At 54.4% G+C, this 18,692-nt stretch overlaps 5 protein-coding genes across 5 annotated transcripts; 2 read left to right on the top strand and 3 right to left on the bottom strand.

Annotated features, from left to right (window-relative positions):
- Positions 1 to 1,532: 1,532 nt before the first annotated feature.
- On the top strand, positions 1,533 to 3,288 carry LRP88_07155 (major facilitator superfamily domain-containing protein; the record flags this gene model as incomplete). The annotated part of the gene is made up of 4 exons (XM_083243690.1): positions 1,533 to 1,811; positions 1,896 to 2,686; positions 2,801 to 2,975; positions 3,034 to 3,288. 4 exons carry the CDS (start codon positions 1,533 to 1,535, stop codon positions 3,286 to 3,288), a joined length of 1,500 nt encoding a protein of 499 aa, XP_083100914.1.
- Positions 3,289 to 5,331: 2,043 nt separating this feature from the next.
- Positions 5,332 to 6,059, bottom strand: LRP88_07154 (uncharacterized protein; the record flags this gene model as incomplete). The annotated part of the gene is made up of 2 exons (XM_083243689.1): positions 5,332 to 5,608; positions 5,674 to 6,059. The coding sequence occupies 2 exons, from the start codon at positions 6,057 to 6,059 to the stop codon at positions 5,332 to 5,334; spliced, it is 663 nt and encodes a 220-aa protein (XP_083100913.1).
- A 601-nt stretch (positions 6,060 to 6,660) lies between these two features.
- Positions 6,661 to 8,091, bottom strand: LRP88_07153 (pectin lyase fold/virulence factor; the record flags this gene model as incomplete). The annotated part of the gene is made up of 3 exons (XM_083243688.1): positions 6,661 to 6,727; positions 6,783 to 7,386; positions 7,437 to 8,091. 3 exons carry the CDS (start codon positions 8,089 to 8,091, stop codon positions 6,661 to 6,663), a joined length of 1,326 nt encoding a protein of 441 aa, XP_083100912.1.
- A 4,060-nt stretch (positions 8,092 to 12,151) lies between these two features.
- On the top strand, positions 12,152 to 12,937 carry LRP88_07152 (uncharacterized protein; the record flags this gene model as incomplete). Its single annotated transcript, XM_083243687.1, has 2 exons — positions 12,152 to 12,308; positions 12,357 to 12,937. 2 exons carry the CDS (start codon positions 12,152 to 12,154, stop codon positions 12,935 to 12,937), a joined length of 738 nt encoding a protein of 245 aa, XP_083100911.1.
- A 978-nt stretch (positions 12,938 to 13,915) lies between these two features.
- LRP88_07151 (uncharacterized protein) lies at positions 13,916 to 15,979 on the bottom strand (the record flags this gene model as incomplete). Its single annotated transcript, XM_083243686.1, has 1 exon — positions 13,916 to 15,979. One exon carries the CDS (start codon positions 15,977 to 15,979, stop codon positions 13,916 to 13,918), a length of 2,064 nt encoding a protein of 687 aa, XP_083100910.1.
- Between the last annotated feature and the right edge of the window lie 2,713 nt (positions 15,980 to 18,692).

Raw genomic sequence — 18,692 nt, 5'->3', positions numbered from 1 at the left:
CTAGATGGGCAGGGCTCGTACCAGATGACGGGTGCGCTGGCATCGACATGAGGCCATCACCTCAGCTTCAGCTGGCGGCCATGATACGAGTCGCTCACCGTGAGGGCGCGCCCACGAGGGACTGTGACTATCTCATCGGTGACGATAATGGCCCTATCGCTCAACCACCCTTGAGGAACTCTTGTCTAATAATGGGACCGTGTTTCGACATGCATGCTAATGACTGCAGAAGGGGGATTGTGAAGCTGACACTGATACTGATGCAAAAGGGAAAGCCACACCGCAGCGCATGTGTGGCAAAAAGAGTAGACATATCGCTTGGCCGATATGCTTGGTCTGTGATGCACGGGGATTTTCCCTGTTGCGGTTGAGAGCAGAGTGAAGGACCGGAAACGTGCCGCTCTCCATGTCCATGGTCCTTTCTCAAATGTCGAACCATACGTGGGAGTCAGTACCGACTTGGCGAACAAGGGGCGAACTCTTCAAGATTTTTCTTCCCATGTCGCAATCTTTCCGCAAGTGATTGACATGATTGACAAGACCGGACATGTTTTAAACCCGCATAGCATGCAACCACTGATGGACTCGAGAAAAGAAAAAAATCTTCTCATTTGTCTCGCATAATGATATCCTTGGCATCCCACGAATAAGACCTTGAAAACAAGCGCAGAATCAACAGCTTCACTTCAACTACGCAACCACACCCTGCAACCAGACCAGACCGAAAGTTGCGGCGAGGCTTTAGGCACGGGCCCAACCCCATCTCGCACAGAATCTGGCTCTGGCTCTTTTTACCAAGATGTGTGCATGTGTGTGTGTTGGAGGACAAGGGTGGGCGACAAGGGCCTGGTCCTCAGCAGGCGTTGCTTGGCAGTACCTCCTCTCGTCGCGTTCCCCCGTCCACGGCACACACATTGCTGTTTGGGGACCGGCCATTGGTCTCCGGCTAGAGGCGGGGAAGCGAGAGAGAGGGAGAGGCCCTCAGTCTGTGGGTTCAACTAAGGCATGGGGTAAGATATGGAGACATGGGGAAGCGGTAAGGGTGTGTGGACCTTGGGGGTGGGACATGGCAACACCCTTGTTGACTCTTGTGAGCCTGCTCCAACTCCTCCTCCCTCTCTTACCCACACACACCACACCTACAAACACGCTATTCGCCTCAACCCATGCTAGCTGCCGTTCGTGCGTAGAGTCGAGGCGTCCAAAGGGGGGCCGGGGGGCGCTTGCGAAAGTGGGCAATGTCAACCGTGTAGACTAGAGAGCTGGGGTTTTAGTTGTTGGCCCCGGCGTAGACCGGGCCCCAAGATGATCTGGGGAAGGAGAGACAGTCAGGTCTTGAGTATCCATATCGTCGAAACCTTTCATCTTCCATCATCCATAAAAGGTGGACTCTTCCCCAGGTTTTTTCTCCAGATCTCCAGACCAGAGCATCCGCCTCATCCTCTTCTCTCAACTTCCTCGAGGACAATTCCCATTCATCAATCCTTCTTCTCCATTGTCTTTCACTCTCACTCCAAGTGAGCATCTTCACAATGCTTCACCACGACAAGAACACTGCGGCTACCGCCCAGGACAACTCGTCCACCGAAAAGGTCGACTATGAGAAGGCCGTCTCTCTCCACGAGAACACCTCCGATGAGGTCTTTGACGTCAAGTCCACCAAGCGTCTTCTCCGCAAGATGGACACCCACCTCCTCCCCTTCCTCGCCCTCCTCTACCTTCTTTCCTTCCTCGATCGTGCCAACATTGGCAATGCCAAGCTGGCCGGTCTCGAGGAGTCCCTGGGCATGACTGGCAAGTGGGACTACAATGTGAGTACAGCATCAACTTTCCCATCCTCTCGGGTCCTTTACCCCCATGTCATCGCGGAGAATTAACAATGTGCTTCCCCACAGATCGCCGTGTCCGTCTTCTTCCCCTTCTATGTCGCGGCTGAGATCCCATCCAACCTGGCCATGAAGCGATTCCGCCCCTCCATCTGGATTCCCTTCATCATGATCATCTGGTCTGCCATGACCTGTGTCATGGGTGTTGTCCACAACTTTGGCGGTCTCCTGGCTACCCGCATGGCTCTCGGTCTTGCTGAGGGTGGTCTCTTCCCCGGTATCACCTACTACATCACTATGTGGTACAAGCGCCACGAGTGCGGTCTCCGCATGGCCATCTTCTTCTCCGCTGCCACTGCTGCTGGTGCCTTCGGTGGTCTCCTGGCCCGTGGCATCATGGAGATGGACGGTGTTGGTGGTCTCGACGGCTGGGCCTGGATCTTCATCCTCGAGGGTCTCGTCACTTTCTGCTTCGCTGTCATGGCCTTCTTCGTCATGTACGACTACCCCGACACTGCCAAGTTCCTCGACGACACTGAGCGCAAGGAGGTCGTCCGCCGCCTCGAAGAGGACCGATCCGTTCTCTCTGATGAGTTCAAGTGGCAGTTCTTCCGTGATGCCCTTAAGGACTGGAAGATCTGGGTCCACATGATCATCACCATCGGCATCTACACTCCCCTCTACTCCATCTCCATCTTCCTGCCCACCATTGTCAAGGGTCTCGGCTACACCAACGAGATGGCTCAGCTCATGACTGTCCCTCCCTATGTCGTCGCCTGCCTGTTCACCATCGCCGGTGGTTACGCCGCTGATAAGCACGGTCAGCGTGGTATCTACATGATCTTCTTCTGCTGCGTCGCGTAAGTCTCCCCTTCTCCAATTCTCTCCAAATCGCCAAGGGCCCAGACCCGGAAGCCGACTCCGGCTTGGCGCGATCATCTTAAGCCTCAATTAGCTAACATTCCTGTCTACAGCATCGTCGGCTTTGTCATTCTTGCTGCTGTCGAGTCCAACGGTGCCAAGTACTTCGGTGCCTTCATGATCACCTGTGGTATCTACCCCAACGTTCCTCAGGGTGTCGCCTGGAACGGCAACAACATCGGTGGCTCCCTCAAGCGTGGTGTTGGTATTGCCATGCACGTTGGCTTCGTAAGTTGATCCTTATCTGCACCACACAAGCCACAGTCTCACTAACATGAATCAACAGGGTAACCTCGGTGGTGCCGTCTCTGGCTTTGTCTACCGCAAGGACGATGCTCCTCACTACAAGTCCGGCCACGCTACCCTCATTGGCACTACCACCATGAGCTGCATTCTCTCCATCTTCATGACCCTCTACCTCCGCCGCGAGAACGCCCGCCGCGACAACACCCACAAGGCTCCCCATGAGTACACCCGCGCCGAGAAGGAGTTGGAGCAGGACTCTGGCGACAACGCCACCTTCTTCCGATACACCGTCTAAGCGACAAGCTGGCGGCGCGACATCTTGCAGAACATCTTACAGGATATCGCATGGAATTGTACATATGACTCACTGCCTTGGGTAATGCAAAAAAGCATCAAGAGGCGGTTGGGATTGGGCCATAGAGGATTGGTTCCTGAGATGACGAGACGGACGGAAATGCATGCGAATTGGGATACAAGGCTTACAAATTTTGAGGCTTTTGATAATTGAAATTGAACCTCGGCCATGATTTAGAGGCATTCAACAGTTTCTTCTTCTCTGCTCTTGTGATTGTCCAGTGTTGCTTATCTTGACTCTGATCTGTCAAACTCTCTCTCAGACTAACAACACAGACGTTGCACCGGGCCGCAGCCCTGACTCTCGCACAGGCTTCCAATACATTACTACTGCAGCGGTTCAACTCCCGAGAAACCGACGGGCTAACGCATAAGAGGCGCAGCTGAGACGCAGATTGCTTATCGTGGGTAAGCCCGACAGTGAGCACGGCATACCACATAAACAGACCGCGCTCCGGGGAACCTTTGTTGCTCCTGACAAGGGTTCTCAATATCGTCTCCTCTGCCGTGCTAGCCGCATACTGGGGAATTTCACCGAAAAATACGAAGACGGGCATGCTTGACTTTACTGTGCCGCCGGAGCGCGGGTTTGGGGTACGTAGCGCTTAATGATCGACAACACTAGCTGGGCTTGGCTTGAGCTTATCTTGTGCTTATGAGTTTCTTGTTTTTCTCTCTCCGCGTGACCAAAAGGGTGCTAGGCTCGGATATCTTGCTCTCCTCGTCTCAAACACTCACTCCGTCATTTTGCTAGAGGGAGAGGATACAGCCTAAATTGCCTGGCATACAGCAAGTTCGGGCGCCCGCAAATCTCATATGTGTTTCGCCACAGAGTCGCATCGCACACATCTTCAGCGTTCCACCATGTTGCCAGATATCGGATGCTCGTGCCGATTTTACTGAGCCCGAAGGCGTTATATGGTGCTTCAAACACAGGATATTCACCCTTGACCAGGCAGGGGCACGAGTCAAATCTCACAATGTTCCAGAAAACTCTGTGAGCTTGGTTCCAGAGACTAGTGCCTCAACACCAAAGTCTACCATCTTGGCAGATGCAATCCATTATACCAGCACCAATGAGCGAGCAATTCGTCAGTCTTGGCAGAGATGAGAGGAGAGCCTCTCTCCTCTCCGGACAATAACTTCCAGCCCATCTCTCCCCTCTTCAATCTGCGTGCCTACTTCCAAAAGCAGAAAATCAGCCCGTGACGGTAGGCACCGACACTTGCATGGCCTGATGGCGTGGGACGCACCAAGAAAACGTGGCCGAGATGTGCCTTTCCCCCCCTTTGCATTAGCCGACCCTGGATGCCGATTGCAAGGGGTGTTTGGTAGACCGGCCAGCTGATTCCGCCGGCGAAGCTAAACCGTGTGGGTTAGGTGGTTCGCGGGCACTTTGTCGAGCATGTAAGAGTTGGAGTCCTGGCCCATCAGCGTCTATACTCCAGCAACAGTCACATCTCTCACATATCTCTCGCATAAATTTCCTGTGAATGATGCTCTTTCACCACGTGTCAAGTAACAAGAACCACAATTAAAATGCGAAGGAAGATCCTTCTGTTGCTCATTACGTACAAGGTATCATCTCCAACTTGGACCCGGCCTTGTCTACTCCAACTCCCCGCAATGTTTAAACCCTCCAGGTTCTCCAACTTGAAAGGAAATTACCCAGCTAGCGTAGACGGTGTGTTGCCCCCCCCCCCTGTCCGACGTGGGGGAAAAAGGTTGATCGTCAAGTAATTGTAAATGATGAATGAATCAGGCAGGAAACCTCTTTTGTTTCTTGAGCACATGTCGTCGGACCGGTCTCGGGCCGTGCCCGGTTCTTCGGCGCGGCCCCGCTGTTTTCTACCGGAGGTTGCGCCGAACTCTACCGGCTCAGAACCTCGGCGCCCAGTCTGTCGCGGCCGGCTCGACCAGGTCCACCGAAAGCTGCCACTCCGGCGGACACGGGACCAGGAGCGAAGCTTCGCTGTTCTCCGAGTCAAAGCTGCTCATTCCCTGCAGGCTCTGGCATAGAGGTAGAGAGATCAAGCTCCTCATTGTCCATCGTGGGGGTGCTCCCGTGCATCTCGGTCGTGACACTGGCCGTCGAAGCTCTGATGTTCTTTTCCTCTTGCTCAGTCGTTTTCTCAAGCATGTCCTCTTTTCTCCCGCCCACGCCAGCAGCGTCCGTATTGCTTGACCCAACATATCCTCGCTCTCCTGTATAAGCGCCGTCCTTGCATCCACCACCGGTCCAATCGCCGCCTCCATCAGCTCTGGGAAACCTTCGCCCGTCCGTGAGGAGCATGTGACGAAGCGACCTCCCAGACGCTTAGCTAACCTCTCCCCATCATGAACATGTTCCTGATTCGGCAAGTCCGCCTTTGCGCCAACAACAAGACACGGCAGACTAGACCCAGGCGCCACCCCAACGCCCTCGAGCTCGCAGCGGGCGCAAAACTCGCACAGCTCCCGGAAGCTGCTGGGGTCTGTAAGGTCGTAGACTAGTATGAGGGCGTCGCAGTCGCGCATGCCGCGGGTGAGCCAGTAGAAGAGCTCCTGCTTGGAGAGGGCGAAGCCGTCGCCGTGGGATGTGAGGGAGATGGGCGTCTCGAACCAGACATTGCAGGTGAGGCCGCGGAGTTGAGTTTGCTTGCAGGCGCTGTCGCGTTCTGTAAACGGGTCGTCGTTAGGGATGAATTCGTCGAGACATATCTGGGAAACCATTAGAGCCGGCTTCATGCTGAAAGTTGTTACTCACCCTATCCAGAAGACTATGTCGTCCACTTCCCTCTGCGCCGAGTATTTGGACCTGAATACTCCAAGGCCATGGCTTCACATTGCCGTCTTGAAGGTAACGACTATTCCTGATTCTGAGTCTGCTTGCTTGCCAATCCTGAACGTCCATCTTGACATACCTATCTGACGAGCCAAATAGATGAGCGACGAGCTTCTTCTTAATTGATGGAGACGCCCTTGTCGAATATCATCATCCGAGACATACCGAGCCAAAGGGTTGTGATGGATCCCTTGATGTTCCAAATGAATCGGCACATCTCCCTTGGGACACTAACCCTCGCGATATCTGCCAAGGGGGAATCACCATTAAATCCCCCCCTCACCTATTCGGCCGAATAAAACAGAGACAATTGAGTGCAGGGTCAACCTGGCATTAGCGTTGAGCAGTCCACTATTTAACAGTAATATGTACATGGGCTCAAACGGCCTGAATAAGTGTCCAGAATATTGTCATCTGTCGATGAACGTCCTTTGATCAATCCTTGACCGGGCGGGAACTGCCCTTTTCTTGATTCCCTCGTCTCATCATCTAAGCGACAACTCCAGTACCGGCCTTGGCCTTGACGAGCTCGCAGATGCAGCTTGCAGGGTCGGTGCTATCATTACAAGTCAGCGTCATATCTCAACATCACGGGTATACTCTTGACTCACGTGTAGCTGTAGGGAGGAGTAAACTCCTTCTCCTGGGTGATCTGGGTGTCGCTGTTGGTGAAGATGTTGTTCTTGTTGGAGGCGAAACCCTCCTCCTTGCTGTCGAGGTTGGTGACGATGGCGCGCTGGACGTTGTTGAACGAGTTCTGCTCGACAAGCACCTGGGCGCCCATGCGGGAGTTGACACCAGAGGTGGGGACGTCCTCGTAGCAGCTGCTGTAGATGTGGGCGGTACCGAAGCGCACAGAAGGAGCACGCGAGTTGATGTTGGACCAGTAGTTGTGGTGGTAGGTGACGTGGAGCTTGCCAGTGTCATCAGCACCGGCGTTGTCGCTGTGGCCGATCAGGCTGGCCTTCCAGTGGTCGGAGAACTTGGTCCAGCTGATGGTGATGAAGTCGGAGCCGCGCTTGGCGTCGCAGAGACCGTCGTAGTGGTCCTTGTCACCGGTGATGCCCTCGGCTGAGAGGTCGCAGTGGTCGACCCAGACGTAGGTGGAGCTCTCAATGTCGATCAGATCCTTGCCCTCGGGAGGGTTGCTCATCTTGAGGTTGCGGAGGATGACGTTGGACACGTCCTTCATGCGGAAACCACCACCGACGAGACCTGGTGAGATGTGTTAGCGATGTATGACATGTTGGACGTGGTTTGCTTACCAGAGCCGGAGCCAACACCGAGGATGGTGGTGTCGCCCTCAAGGCGGATGATGTCGCAGCCAGACAGCTGGCCATCGATCTTGATGACACCGCCGTTGGCAACAGCCGAGGTGAGGTCTGCGCAAGAAGTGACAGTGACACCCTCTCCGCTGCCACCACCAGTGGTTCCATCACCGTAGCCAACGAGCTCATCAACAGCGGCAGCACCACAGCTACCACCCTCAGTAGCCTCACCACCGGCAGGCGAGGAAGGCTGCGAAGCAGCAGCAGAAGTAGCAGGAGGGTTTTCAGCAGCGGAAGAGGCGGGAACCTCAACAGGCTCCTCCTCAACAGGAGCGCTAGAAGCAACAGCCGAGGGAGCAACAACAGTAGCAAGTGTTGTAGCAGCAGGGGCCTGAGTCTGAGCAGGCTCCTCAGCAGCCTCGGAAGCGGGAGCGGGAGCAGAGTCGCCGCCGGCGGCAAACTGGCACTCGCACTCCTTGGCCAGGTTCTTCTTGCTGCAGGCAGAAGCCCACGAGGGGAGCTCGGCGGTCTCGCTCACGGAGGAGCAGAAAGACGAGCCATTAGCGGCGACGGCCTTGGCGCACTCGTTGGTCTTGGGGTTGGCGCAGGCCAGGACGGCCGGGAGGAGAGAAAGGAGGGCGTAAGACTTCATTGTTGTTTAACTGGAGACGGCACGGCCGTTTATGGATGAGCAAAAGAAAGAATGAATGAAAAAAGAGTAACGAAAGGAAGGGATTACTGAACGAAAGTGAATTACTGAAACTTCAAAAGATGTCACTCCCAGCGAGGAACCGACGTTGTTTTAAAGCCCATCCCACGACTCCCGCGTCGTCATCCGATAACCTTCGATTTAATTAACCAGGGCCACCAAGACGTGTCAACCTCGAAAGCTCCGTTTGGCGGACGACAGAATCTCCGCCTGGGCACTCGGCTCCGAGTCTTTGCAGAGGCCCGTCGTCAAGGCTGAGGATCCATTTTGACGTTTCAAACCCATGTCCGTGGAAACATGCCACGAGACTTCAGACAGCTTGGCGCTTGGACGGGCGGTAAGCGAGTTCGCCAGTGTTTCATGACCAAACAGGCGAGTTTTTTGAGGTGGAAACTTTCTTGTTAAGCTTAATGGATAGGAGTTTGGCGAAGCCAATAAGTCAGGTTGAAGGAGTCACTGTCGTCGAAGGCGCGCGGTTGTGTCCGGCTTCGTGGCTTTCAACCTACCAGCCATAACTGTCTTGTCAAATCGTTTAGAATTGTACTCTCATGAGGCTAGCAGATTTAGATCATTGAAACAAAACTTTGAGGTTTCTTAAACTATAGCGTCGTCGATCTCGGTCCATCGGGGTGTCGGAGTGTCGGGATTCTCACTCGGGTCCGCCAGGGGCAATTTAACTGTTTGGCTCACCCTGCAGCGGCTTTCCACTTTCGGTGCAAGTATCAGATGGCATTTCCCCCTTAAATCCGTCTTCAATTATTTGGAACGGCTGGGTTATATCGGGCGAGGGTAGAGTTAACTCCCATTGGGTGCGAGTGTCCGTGGTGGCACATGGAAGTCGCCTGCCTATGATCTGGAGTTGTAATTCGGGGGTAAGTTCTAGGAACTCAGTTCAATGGATATGGATATTTCAGGCGCCTCGAAATGGCAAGTGCCTATCGTGAACCAAAGTGTGATTGAATGTCTAGTGTAGCTGGGGGCTTATCATCCAGGAGTTGGCCCGAAGGTGTAAAGCGATGGGACACCCTGTAAACTACGGTGGGGTTTAGATACGGGAAGTATTACTGGGATCAATCGAAGGAACGGGTTGAGTGCTCCTAAAAGGTTCCAGTTCCTCGAAAAAATCCCGGCTGCATTTTGGACATGCCGCGCCTACCTGGACATCAACAACAAGTATTTGTGGCGAGCCTGATGCTTCAGTATCACTGATCACGGTAACCAGATAACGCCAGCTATCCACTGAGTTACAAAACTCCATGAAAGTGCAGTCTATCACGGCACTGAACCACAATGAGACCTGCATGAGGCCTTCAGCTGAACATGGCCGAGCCGCCAGCCTGATTTCAGCGGAGGTGAAGAAAAACTATGACCCCCTCCCCTTCCTTGCGATAATTTTACAAATGTCTTCTTACTGTTTATCTCGGTCCTTCATGGGTCACAATGGCGGGCAGTTGCGCAGCAAATCCTCCTGAGATCAAAGCCTATAGCGACATTTCAGGTATCGGGGTATGGCAACCTTCGCCGCGGTTTTGAACTCAGCTAATAACTTCCAGGTTACAGCAGCCTTCTTGGCCACGGGCTGGATTGTTGTCGCGTTGCTCATCGGCTACTACCTGGGAGCCTACAATCCCGGGCTCGATCCCTTTCGACTAGAAGGCAGCAAAACACCTTGCCAGTATCCCAATATCATCGATTATACATTTCTCCATTCTGCTCGCATGCTTCCAGGACTTCGGCATGTACACTTCTCCGAATGGTTTCGATCTGGCCAACCGGAATCTGCACTGAATAAGGTATAACCCTCAATCCCGCCCCTTCGTGTATGTTTGTGCTGAGCGTTCTCAGGGTGTCATGACATTCTCGGATATCCAGATCTTCAGTGGTTTGACCATGATGATCAGTGGGTATATAGCGCTTGAGCGTGAGCTACAAAGTTACCACTGGCAGTTGCTCATCTACTTGGTGTGGTTTTCGTCGGTAACGCACCTAGCAGCTCTCTCATTCCTTCGCAACCATCTTGCAAACCATCCTGGTCGGATGGGCTGGCGCATCCTTCTCATGTTCTTCGTAGTTATCTTTCTGGCTGCGGCAATTGGTCTTGCCGGCCACTTCGACTGGGACGGCGATAATGACAACAAGCCCTCGGACATTGCTCTGTGCCATTTCAAGCAGAAGCTGAATCCAAAAACGGTGGGCGTTGAGTCCATGATAAAGACGATTCTTCTTCTTTTGTAGGCGTTTCTAATCCGCCTGGAAAAGATGTCAAAGGCATTTGAAGGCGTGCTTCGAACGTCGGCAGCCTGGCTGGTGGCCATGTCGATGAGACTCGAGCATGGCAAGAGTGAAGATCCTCAACCATGGGATCCATGGGATCCTCGAGCTACCCAGCGGACCTGGATCCGACATGCCTGCCATCTGATAATAATCCCCTTCTTTATTGCTGGATGCCGTATTCTAAGTCTCCACATTGGGCTGTTCACGTCCTTCCTGGCAGAGGTACGCCCCTATCCCACAGGTAGCGTCTACTTCCGCTCATCTCTTTGTTTAGGTCTACTGGTTGACTCTCGCAGCTATATGGGTTACAAGACGGTTCATAAGAACCAGGCAGCTAGGCCACAGTGAAGACAATGACTGGACATTTGGTCAAACATTGTCATTAATACTAGTGGTGGCGCCACTCGCAGCATTTCTTGAGCATCTACTCTCTAACCCACAATACCCAAGGCGAGGGCAGAGTCAAACTGCTACGGCTGTTATAGACCAGCTGGAGGTCGCTGAAGCCCAGGAGAATGTGCAAGTTGACATAGATCTTGAGCACGTCCGCTCGACGTCCCACCGCGGGGCCCTGTTCCTGGCTGCGGTCTCATACATACAAGTCGGCGTTTTCTTCTCGGCGGATGCAACACCCGGAATTCTGCAACCTCTCAGAAGGCTGGCCATCTCCACATTCGTCTTGAACCCAATGCTACAGATCGTCTGGATACATTACGCATTGTGGATCCCCACATGAACTGGAGCCGGCCTTTGAAGATGACGGTGTACTACATCGCCTTGGTCACCCTTGTGGGAACCTCGGTGGCAGAATATGTCGAGGCGCCGACAGACGGCGGTATCAACGAAGTGGACACAGTTTACCTGGGTGGAATCACCCTAGCACCGCTCTTCTTTGGTTACGCATTCCCGATTCTCATCTTTCATCTCTATTACTATTTCAGAAACTCAACGGTACGCTTTATTCCAGCGCTTCTCTGCCTTCTCGCTCCAACCGCCTTGCTATTTAAGCTTTATCTTATAAACTGGCTCCTCGCCACCATCGCAGCATCCCTCTTTATGGAAGTCCTATGGTATCTGGTCGAGGTTCAGATGGAAAAGATGGGGGTTGCGGCAGTGCCTTGTTTCATTGGGAGGTGCGTTCTAGGGTCCATAATACTCGCCCTTCAAATGGTCTTCGGATATACAATACGTCGCACGCCAGACAGCGTCACGCTCTGTAGTAGAGCGGTGGTATCAGGCTGTGTTTTGGCCTCTTTTGGTATACTCGCGTCCTTGACAGGCTGGGGAGAGATGACTGTGTTGCGGATCTACCTTGATGAGGGTTCCTTCGAAGAGACTATGCGTCATCTAAGAGAACAGATTACGACGAGAAACCGAACATTGCTAATGTACAGTCTACGATGAGAGCCCGAGACTTGCTGGGCTTTGGGTGGTGAATAGGGCGTGGAAGCCAACATCCTTGATGATGTTAATTAGATAGGTCGATGGGTTATGGCCAGTACTTATAAATGATCCCTTGACACTAACCTCGATCCTGTATAGGAACAATTGAATTACCAAGCAAGTGCATTTTCCTCAGTGGATTCGACGCCTTTCGGCTCGTCAACCCCATCTTCGGCCCCGCGTGCCTCCGCCTCCAGATCCACTCCCCATCCGTGCATAAGAACTTGGCTGCAACTCTATTCACACATCTACAGTTCCTCAACCGTGACCTTCGAATCGAGTCAAGATGGGCAGCATCTCAGTACGCAAATGGATCCGCTGGGTCCCCGAAGAGGCCAGCGAGCCAACCTCCACTCTCGTCCTCACCTCTCCCGGGCGGCACTTTGTTGACCTGCGTATCTACCTACCGGAAGGCCACCAAGGGCCCTGGACCGGTCAACATGGTAAATACGTCTTTCTCCATTCGATATTACTCAATTAACAAGCTCCAGACCCCCTGCCCTTGTCCCGCCTAGAATGGGGAATCGCTGGCGTCTCGATTTCGACCAAGCGCCCGGACTCAACCGGCAAGCTGACATCCTACTCAGCCTTCCACCAGTGGATCTCATCCCGCACCTTGACGCCAGAGCTCTTCTCCGACGCGGGCTTCATGTATCCCCAGCCCAACGACCTCACCCTCGAAAAGGGCTCCATGCTCAACCCCGACACGGGCGTCGAAGGCGAGTACGAAGAGCTCTGGCACGACGTCGACCCCACCGCCGTCCCCGATGAGGGCGGTGTGAGGGTTCTGGTGCTGCAGCTGCACGACGACGAGCACCGCACGAGGGGCTCGGTCGTGAGGCTGGGGAGGCATATGCAGGGTTTTGTGAGGGTTGGGGATGAGGTTGCGCTGGAAAGGTGGGAGTGGGATGAGGGGTGGAAGAGGACAGTGAAGATTGGAGAGATTGGGCTGCCGTGTGAGAAGATCTTGAAGGGCGAGAATTTGAGCGAGGGCGATGTTGTTGATGTTGAAGGAAAGCCGTGGATGGTAGTTGAGGGGAGTGGGAGACGCGATACCCCCTCGAAGCTGTAACTTGATGGATGAGATATGCTGTTTTGCCGGGCTCACGAATCGACTTCACGCTTCATGTGAAGAGGCCGTTGAAAGGGCTGATGACATGGGTGGGCAAAGTGACCCTAATGGCCAGCCCCATGGGCTTTAGGCGCTGCCCTCCATGAAGATAACGAATCAACTTCACAGCTACATACCCAAGACTTGAGATCCGTTCGTGGGCAGCCGATAGGCCTTGAGATAGAGGCTATTCAGGTGGATGAGCAAAGTGATAAAGACTTCAGGAAAGTAACTGCTTGGCCAATGGGCTGAATGGGTTCCAACGCACTCTCATGCCAGATTAACTTCAGTCACATTCACAATCACACAAGCATGTCATTAAAAAAAAGTGTCTTCTCAGTCCGGCCCGGACCGGATGTCATGTATTCCACTCCCATTGGAGCAAAAAGCCCACCAAGAGCTTGATCATCATCTCTCACACTCAACCATTCATTCATGTACAATTCTGTGCGAGCACCACTCGCACTCTTTCATCCCTCCCTTCCTCCCCTGATTCCTTTCATCATCTTTTCATGTTTCATCTACGAAAACAGTATTTCGCTTGTGGTCTAATCATCTACCCGCCTTGTAGCAGCAACTCAAACAGTACCAAAGCTTTATCTTCCCCCTCTCTCGTTCTTTTTCACCTTCCTCCCCCTCGGTCATAAACAACATACAACTCGAACACACAAAACATGCTCTTGGGGGCTTTCCATACGTACCCTCCATGGATGCTTCTTGCTCAAAAAAACAACAGTTGCAGGTGCTGCGTTTATAGCAGGCTCTTGCAGAGTAAAAACGCCCGCCGATGGTTGATAGAAACTCAGGCCCAAAATAGTAAAAAGCAAACACTCCAATCAACTCTTCTGAGAAAGACCTCGTGCTTCGGAAATAAAACGTGGCGTATGCGAACAGAGTATAACCGCATAAAAGTAAAAAGTTCTGGAAGAAACGTGCAGCTCAGACAGCCCAGCTGCCCCGTCGTTCCCGGACTCCCCACCCCACAGGATCCATGCTGTCGAGGTTGGGGTGCTGTCTGGCCCACTCCTTGATATAAGATCGAAGAGCTCGCCATCGAGGGCATCTCTTCTCTCGGGGCGTGCCGTCGTCGGCCTCAACCAGGTGACCCTTGGCAAGCTGTTGGTCGTCATCCCTCTCGAGATCATCAATGCTCATAAGACTGATACGGGACAGCTCCTCATCAAAGGCCCGTGCCATGGCGGGGTATCCGAGTGACAGATAGTTGTATACTTGAGTGACGAAGCCGTCGTCAAACTCCTGGGCAATCTTCTCCTCCAGCTCGGCGTGGGCCTTCTCCTGCTGAAGCCGCTCGTCGATGCCATGGAGCATGTGGAGGCCCTTGGGGTTGCCGGCCCGGGTGCGGTGCTCCTTGGTGCCGTTGGTCTGGCCGTTGAATAGACCGTTAGCACCGTTGATAGCGGCGGGCTCGTCCGTAAAGCTTGGAGAGCTGATATGCGAGGCGGTGCCGGGAGTAGCCGGCGGCTTGGGGGTTGTGAGCATGGGTGGGGCATGCAGGTCTGCTGGCACCAAGTAGGCATCATTCGATTCGGATCTGAAGCAGTATCCTCGCCAGAGACCCTTCTCTCCCGAAAGATCCCGGTACTTCTCCTCGGCATGGCGCTCTGCGAATGGGTGGTCTGGCTCCAGCTTGGTCTGCTTGGGCGACGGACACCTCCGAAAGACGAGATCCTTGCCCAGCATGGGTGGAGATACCGCCTGGCGCCTCTTCTGGAACGGGGGAGCTGGCGATCTGTGACCGAAGCCTCCGAATGGGCGACCAAAGCCTCGACCCGAGTTGCGAAAGCCGCCGGTGTCTGGGGGGATCTGAGAAGCTTTGGCGTATGGCACATCAGATCTGCCGGACGGCGCCGAGGGGATGTATGGCATCGGAGATTCACCAATGTGCCGGGATGGCGCAGGTGCCGGGGAGGCGGCCTTATTAGTCTGCTCGGCCGTCAGATAAGAATCTGTCTGGAGCAGTGGCATGTACGTCTCCCCAATGGGGCCTGGAGCGCCAGGCGATGACCTCTTCCTGCCGGCGGGGGGCGCGTGCTGGTTGTTTGACGTGGTCCACATCGGATCCGGAGGGGCGGTCAGGTCCATCTTGTCGAGGTCGGCCGTGTCTGTCCGCATCACCGTGTCCTCACCTTGCTTGCGCGCCGTGCGGTCCTCGTGGGGCTCCTCGGCGAGCGTCGCCATCTCGCCCGGCTTGTGCTCGGGCTCGTCCAGCACCATGGGGTCGTCATGCTTCTGCTCTTGGAGAACCTGCTCGGCGTGCTCTTGCATGTGCTTATGCCACCAGGACAGGTTCGCATCGGACGACTGTCGCCGCACGTTGTGGTGAGCTCCAATGGGTTGACCATGGTGACCATGGTGGACGGGTGATGTGCTTTCTGGGGAGTTGTCGCTACCAGAACTCTCACGGAAGTAGAAGTGGTCAACGTTGCCTTCACGTTGGTGGCTGTTGGGAAAGGCAGCGAGGGCAGCCTCCTGCATCTGGCGCTCAGCCTCCTTGGCGGCAAGCTCTAGCAAATACGACATGACATTCTCATCCTCCGACTCGCGGCGCCGGGCGCCGTTGACGACGGGAGACTCCTCATCGTCACGGCCGTCACCTCGCCGCCTCCCGCGGTGCTTTGTAGCGGTGTAGATGTTCCTGGTGTAAGGGGTGATGTCGGTCTTGTCGGTGGGTTTCGTGGCAGGACCGGTGTCTCCGACCCGGCGACTTCTGCGCGAGGTCTCGATCAACTGAGGAGCGAAGCGTCGCTTCGGGCGCAACTCCTGGGGAACGGGTGAGGGCGAGCGAGGTGAAGCCTCGGGGGTGGGCTCTGGGTTGGGGCCCATGGTGCAGGGCGGTGTCTTGGGCTGGTACTGATCGTTGTGGTCGTTCTTTTGGCTGCTCAAAACCTGCTTTTGCTTTCCCGTCTTGCTCCGGAACGTCTCAAAGGTGGTCTCAATGGGCTCGGGGGCAAACCGTCGCCTGGGTTTATCTGGCGCTGCCATGATGGAAGGAGGAAACGAAACGAGCGAAGGGGTCGGCGAGGGCAGGATGACTCGTGACTGGCTTCTCGAGGTTGGCCTGTGTGTGCGCTTCTGCGCGAACCTTGCCTTGGCTTGTGCTGTGCGTGCGGTGCGTGCTGTTTGTCGGAGGGGTAGACAAAAATAAAGAGGCGATGAGCGCACGCAGGGGAAAATAACAACAGATAAGATGCAACTGGGCAATGAAGAGTGTAGATGTATGTGTGTCTAGTAGATATAGAACCGACGATGTGATGAATGGTTCAGAATTGGCAAGTGACGACAATGACACAAGAAACGTTGGAAAAGCGACCAGAGCGGAGTGCGCGAACTTGGATTTTGGGCTTATTTAGTAGACGAGATATGGGATGGGGGATAACAAGGCGGGCGGGGCGGACGCAACGCAACGCAACCAAGAGAGAGACAGGCGTGGACGGGATGGACGGACTGGGACTGGGACTGGAACTGGGATGGGCTGGGGCAATAGGTACCAGAATAGTTCGTTTGCGGTAGTCCAGGTACTTGATGAGCAAAACATCCATCGCCCGGCGCCGGCGGTCACAAGTTCACATTTCAATCAAATCCACGGACAACGATTCGCACAGAACGACACCCCCACTGACAATCCGGACTCCCTCCAGCGCTGTGTGTGCTGTGCTCTGCGGTGCCCGCGGTGCTATGCCAGGCCACAGTAGCGTCAGACTCTTCATACGAACTGAATTGGAGGCGGCCCAAAAAAGGTACCGCCACAGTCATCGCCTGCCTCCAAGCCATCCCAAGCCCGTTTTCTCAACTGTCCTTGTCCAGCTGTCCAGTTCTCTGATGTCGGATACGGCCGAGTCGCGGCCATATCACCCAGAGACAAGAGAGGCCAGCCAGCCGGACACCTGTTCCCGACAGAGTAAAGCCCCTGGAACGCAAGGGTCCTTGTCATACCCTGGGAGGGGAGCTTAGCAGCCCAGCTCGGGGATCTAGGGGACCGGGTGGCGACCATGATGATGCCCATGGCCCCATTGCCAGGGGACTGTTCAAGAATTTGGGGACACGGCATCGTCACTCATCTACGTATGGCATTGGATCGTCATCTGGCGGAAACTTGACGATGTGCGGGTTGCCGTGCTGCCCATGGGGTTTGGTGTTTTTCCTGCACCACAGACTGCAGAACGCCCACGCCGAAACCGGTGACCTATCCATTCTGTCCAGGTCGTCACCGTCAGAGACATGAGGAATTGGTGGGGGTGTCTCTGGGCCCTGCCACCATGATGGTGGGGTTTCATTAACATGGGGAGATTGAGCCGAGGGGTATAGGGGCAGTGCGATCAAGTATATCCAGACATCGCACTGTCCTGAGATCATTCCATCTTGGCGAATATGGGCGGATGACTCAGGCCTCACAGTCGCAGAGCCTCATACTCGCACATGCCAGCTACCTCTTCACCAGAAAGCCACCTCGAATGAACAATTCCGTAAATCTCTGAGACTGAGCAACGTCAGCGACACAACCAAGCACGAGTCCTCGGCAGCCCATGTCCAACAATTCCAGTCGTCAGAGACGTTTAATGAAGCTTTCACGAGGTACGAGCCGCTCGCCATTGACCCTGTATGATACCGACATTGCTGACGACAGGGCCGATGGTGTTGTTTTTTGCCTAAACACACACACGCACACACACCAACTACGCCCGGCGCCGCGGCGAAACCAAGAGCCATCCATTACTCGGCCGGCTACCATGTGATGCCCTCTTCCCACCGGTGGGCGATGTCCGCGCTTTGATCTCTCCTGTTTGTGGCCCTGTAGGGGAGGCCTGGGAGGCCCTGGAGGCGCCGCAAGGCCTCACTCCAGGAATACAGGACACTATCGGTCTTGGACCTTCCCCTAAGAGCACACACGAGCACACATACTCGAAACGAGCAGCAGCGGACTCCTCTGAGCTGCAGGAGAAAGCTCGCCACCCGCTTCCGCGTCCGCCCCCGGCCCCCGAAGCCGTGTCGCCCGGTGCGGCTACGAGCCTGTAAGGACCCGCTGCTAGGGTGTTTCCGCCGTGATGTTCCTGCAGTTGCGCCCTCACCGACACTTTTCTTTAGCCTGCGTAAGAAATCATGAAACTCTACGAGTGAAAAAGAAAAAAAAGGGGAGACTTTGAGCGGGAGACTGCCCGATGCGCTACCAAGCTACGGGTAGGCCGTGGAAGGGCCTAATGCGGCTGCGGCTCTCCAGAATGTGACCCTGTAGTAGGGCCGGCACATCGTCACCATTGTGGCGAAACGTGAGGCTATCCAAGAATAATCACGGCAGCAGATGCGAGCTTTTGAGGCTGCACGGCATGTGCTGTGCTGCTACCCTCCCACGCGGGCAGAGAAATAATAAACCAGACATCAGAATGGTAGAGTACTTCTAATACTTGTTGATGGCAGAGACTTTCATGAACGAGGCGTTTGTAGAGTAGATGCCAATAATAGTCAAGTGTCATCAGAAGAGGTAGTGTTCCAAAAGTCTTCTATGCTACCATAGCATTTATTATACTTTTACAGCTATTCTTAGGGGAGGATACTCTGATGCCTTTGTATCCAGTACCGCCGTCTTATTTTTTCCTCCAACCCACGTCCTACCCATGACTATCTCTGCGGCGTCAGGTTCCATCCAATGCTTCACACCCTCTCGGGAAGCACGTAATCAAGAGCCTCAAGGGTCCCTTTA

The sequence above is a fragment of the Fusarium phalaenopsidis genome (genome assembly GCF_050370095.1).
Source record: "Fusarium phalaenopsidis strain FUZ10S chromosome Unknown contig_32298, whole genome shotgun sequence".
In the NCBI taxonomy this organism is placed as follows: domain Eukaryota; kingdom Fungi; phylum Ascomycota; class Sordariomycetes; order Hypocreales; family Nectriaceae; genus Fusarium; species Fusarium phalaenopsidis.
This window is presented reverse-complemented; position numbering and strand designations above follow the sequence as displayed.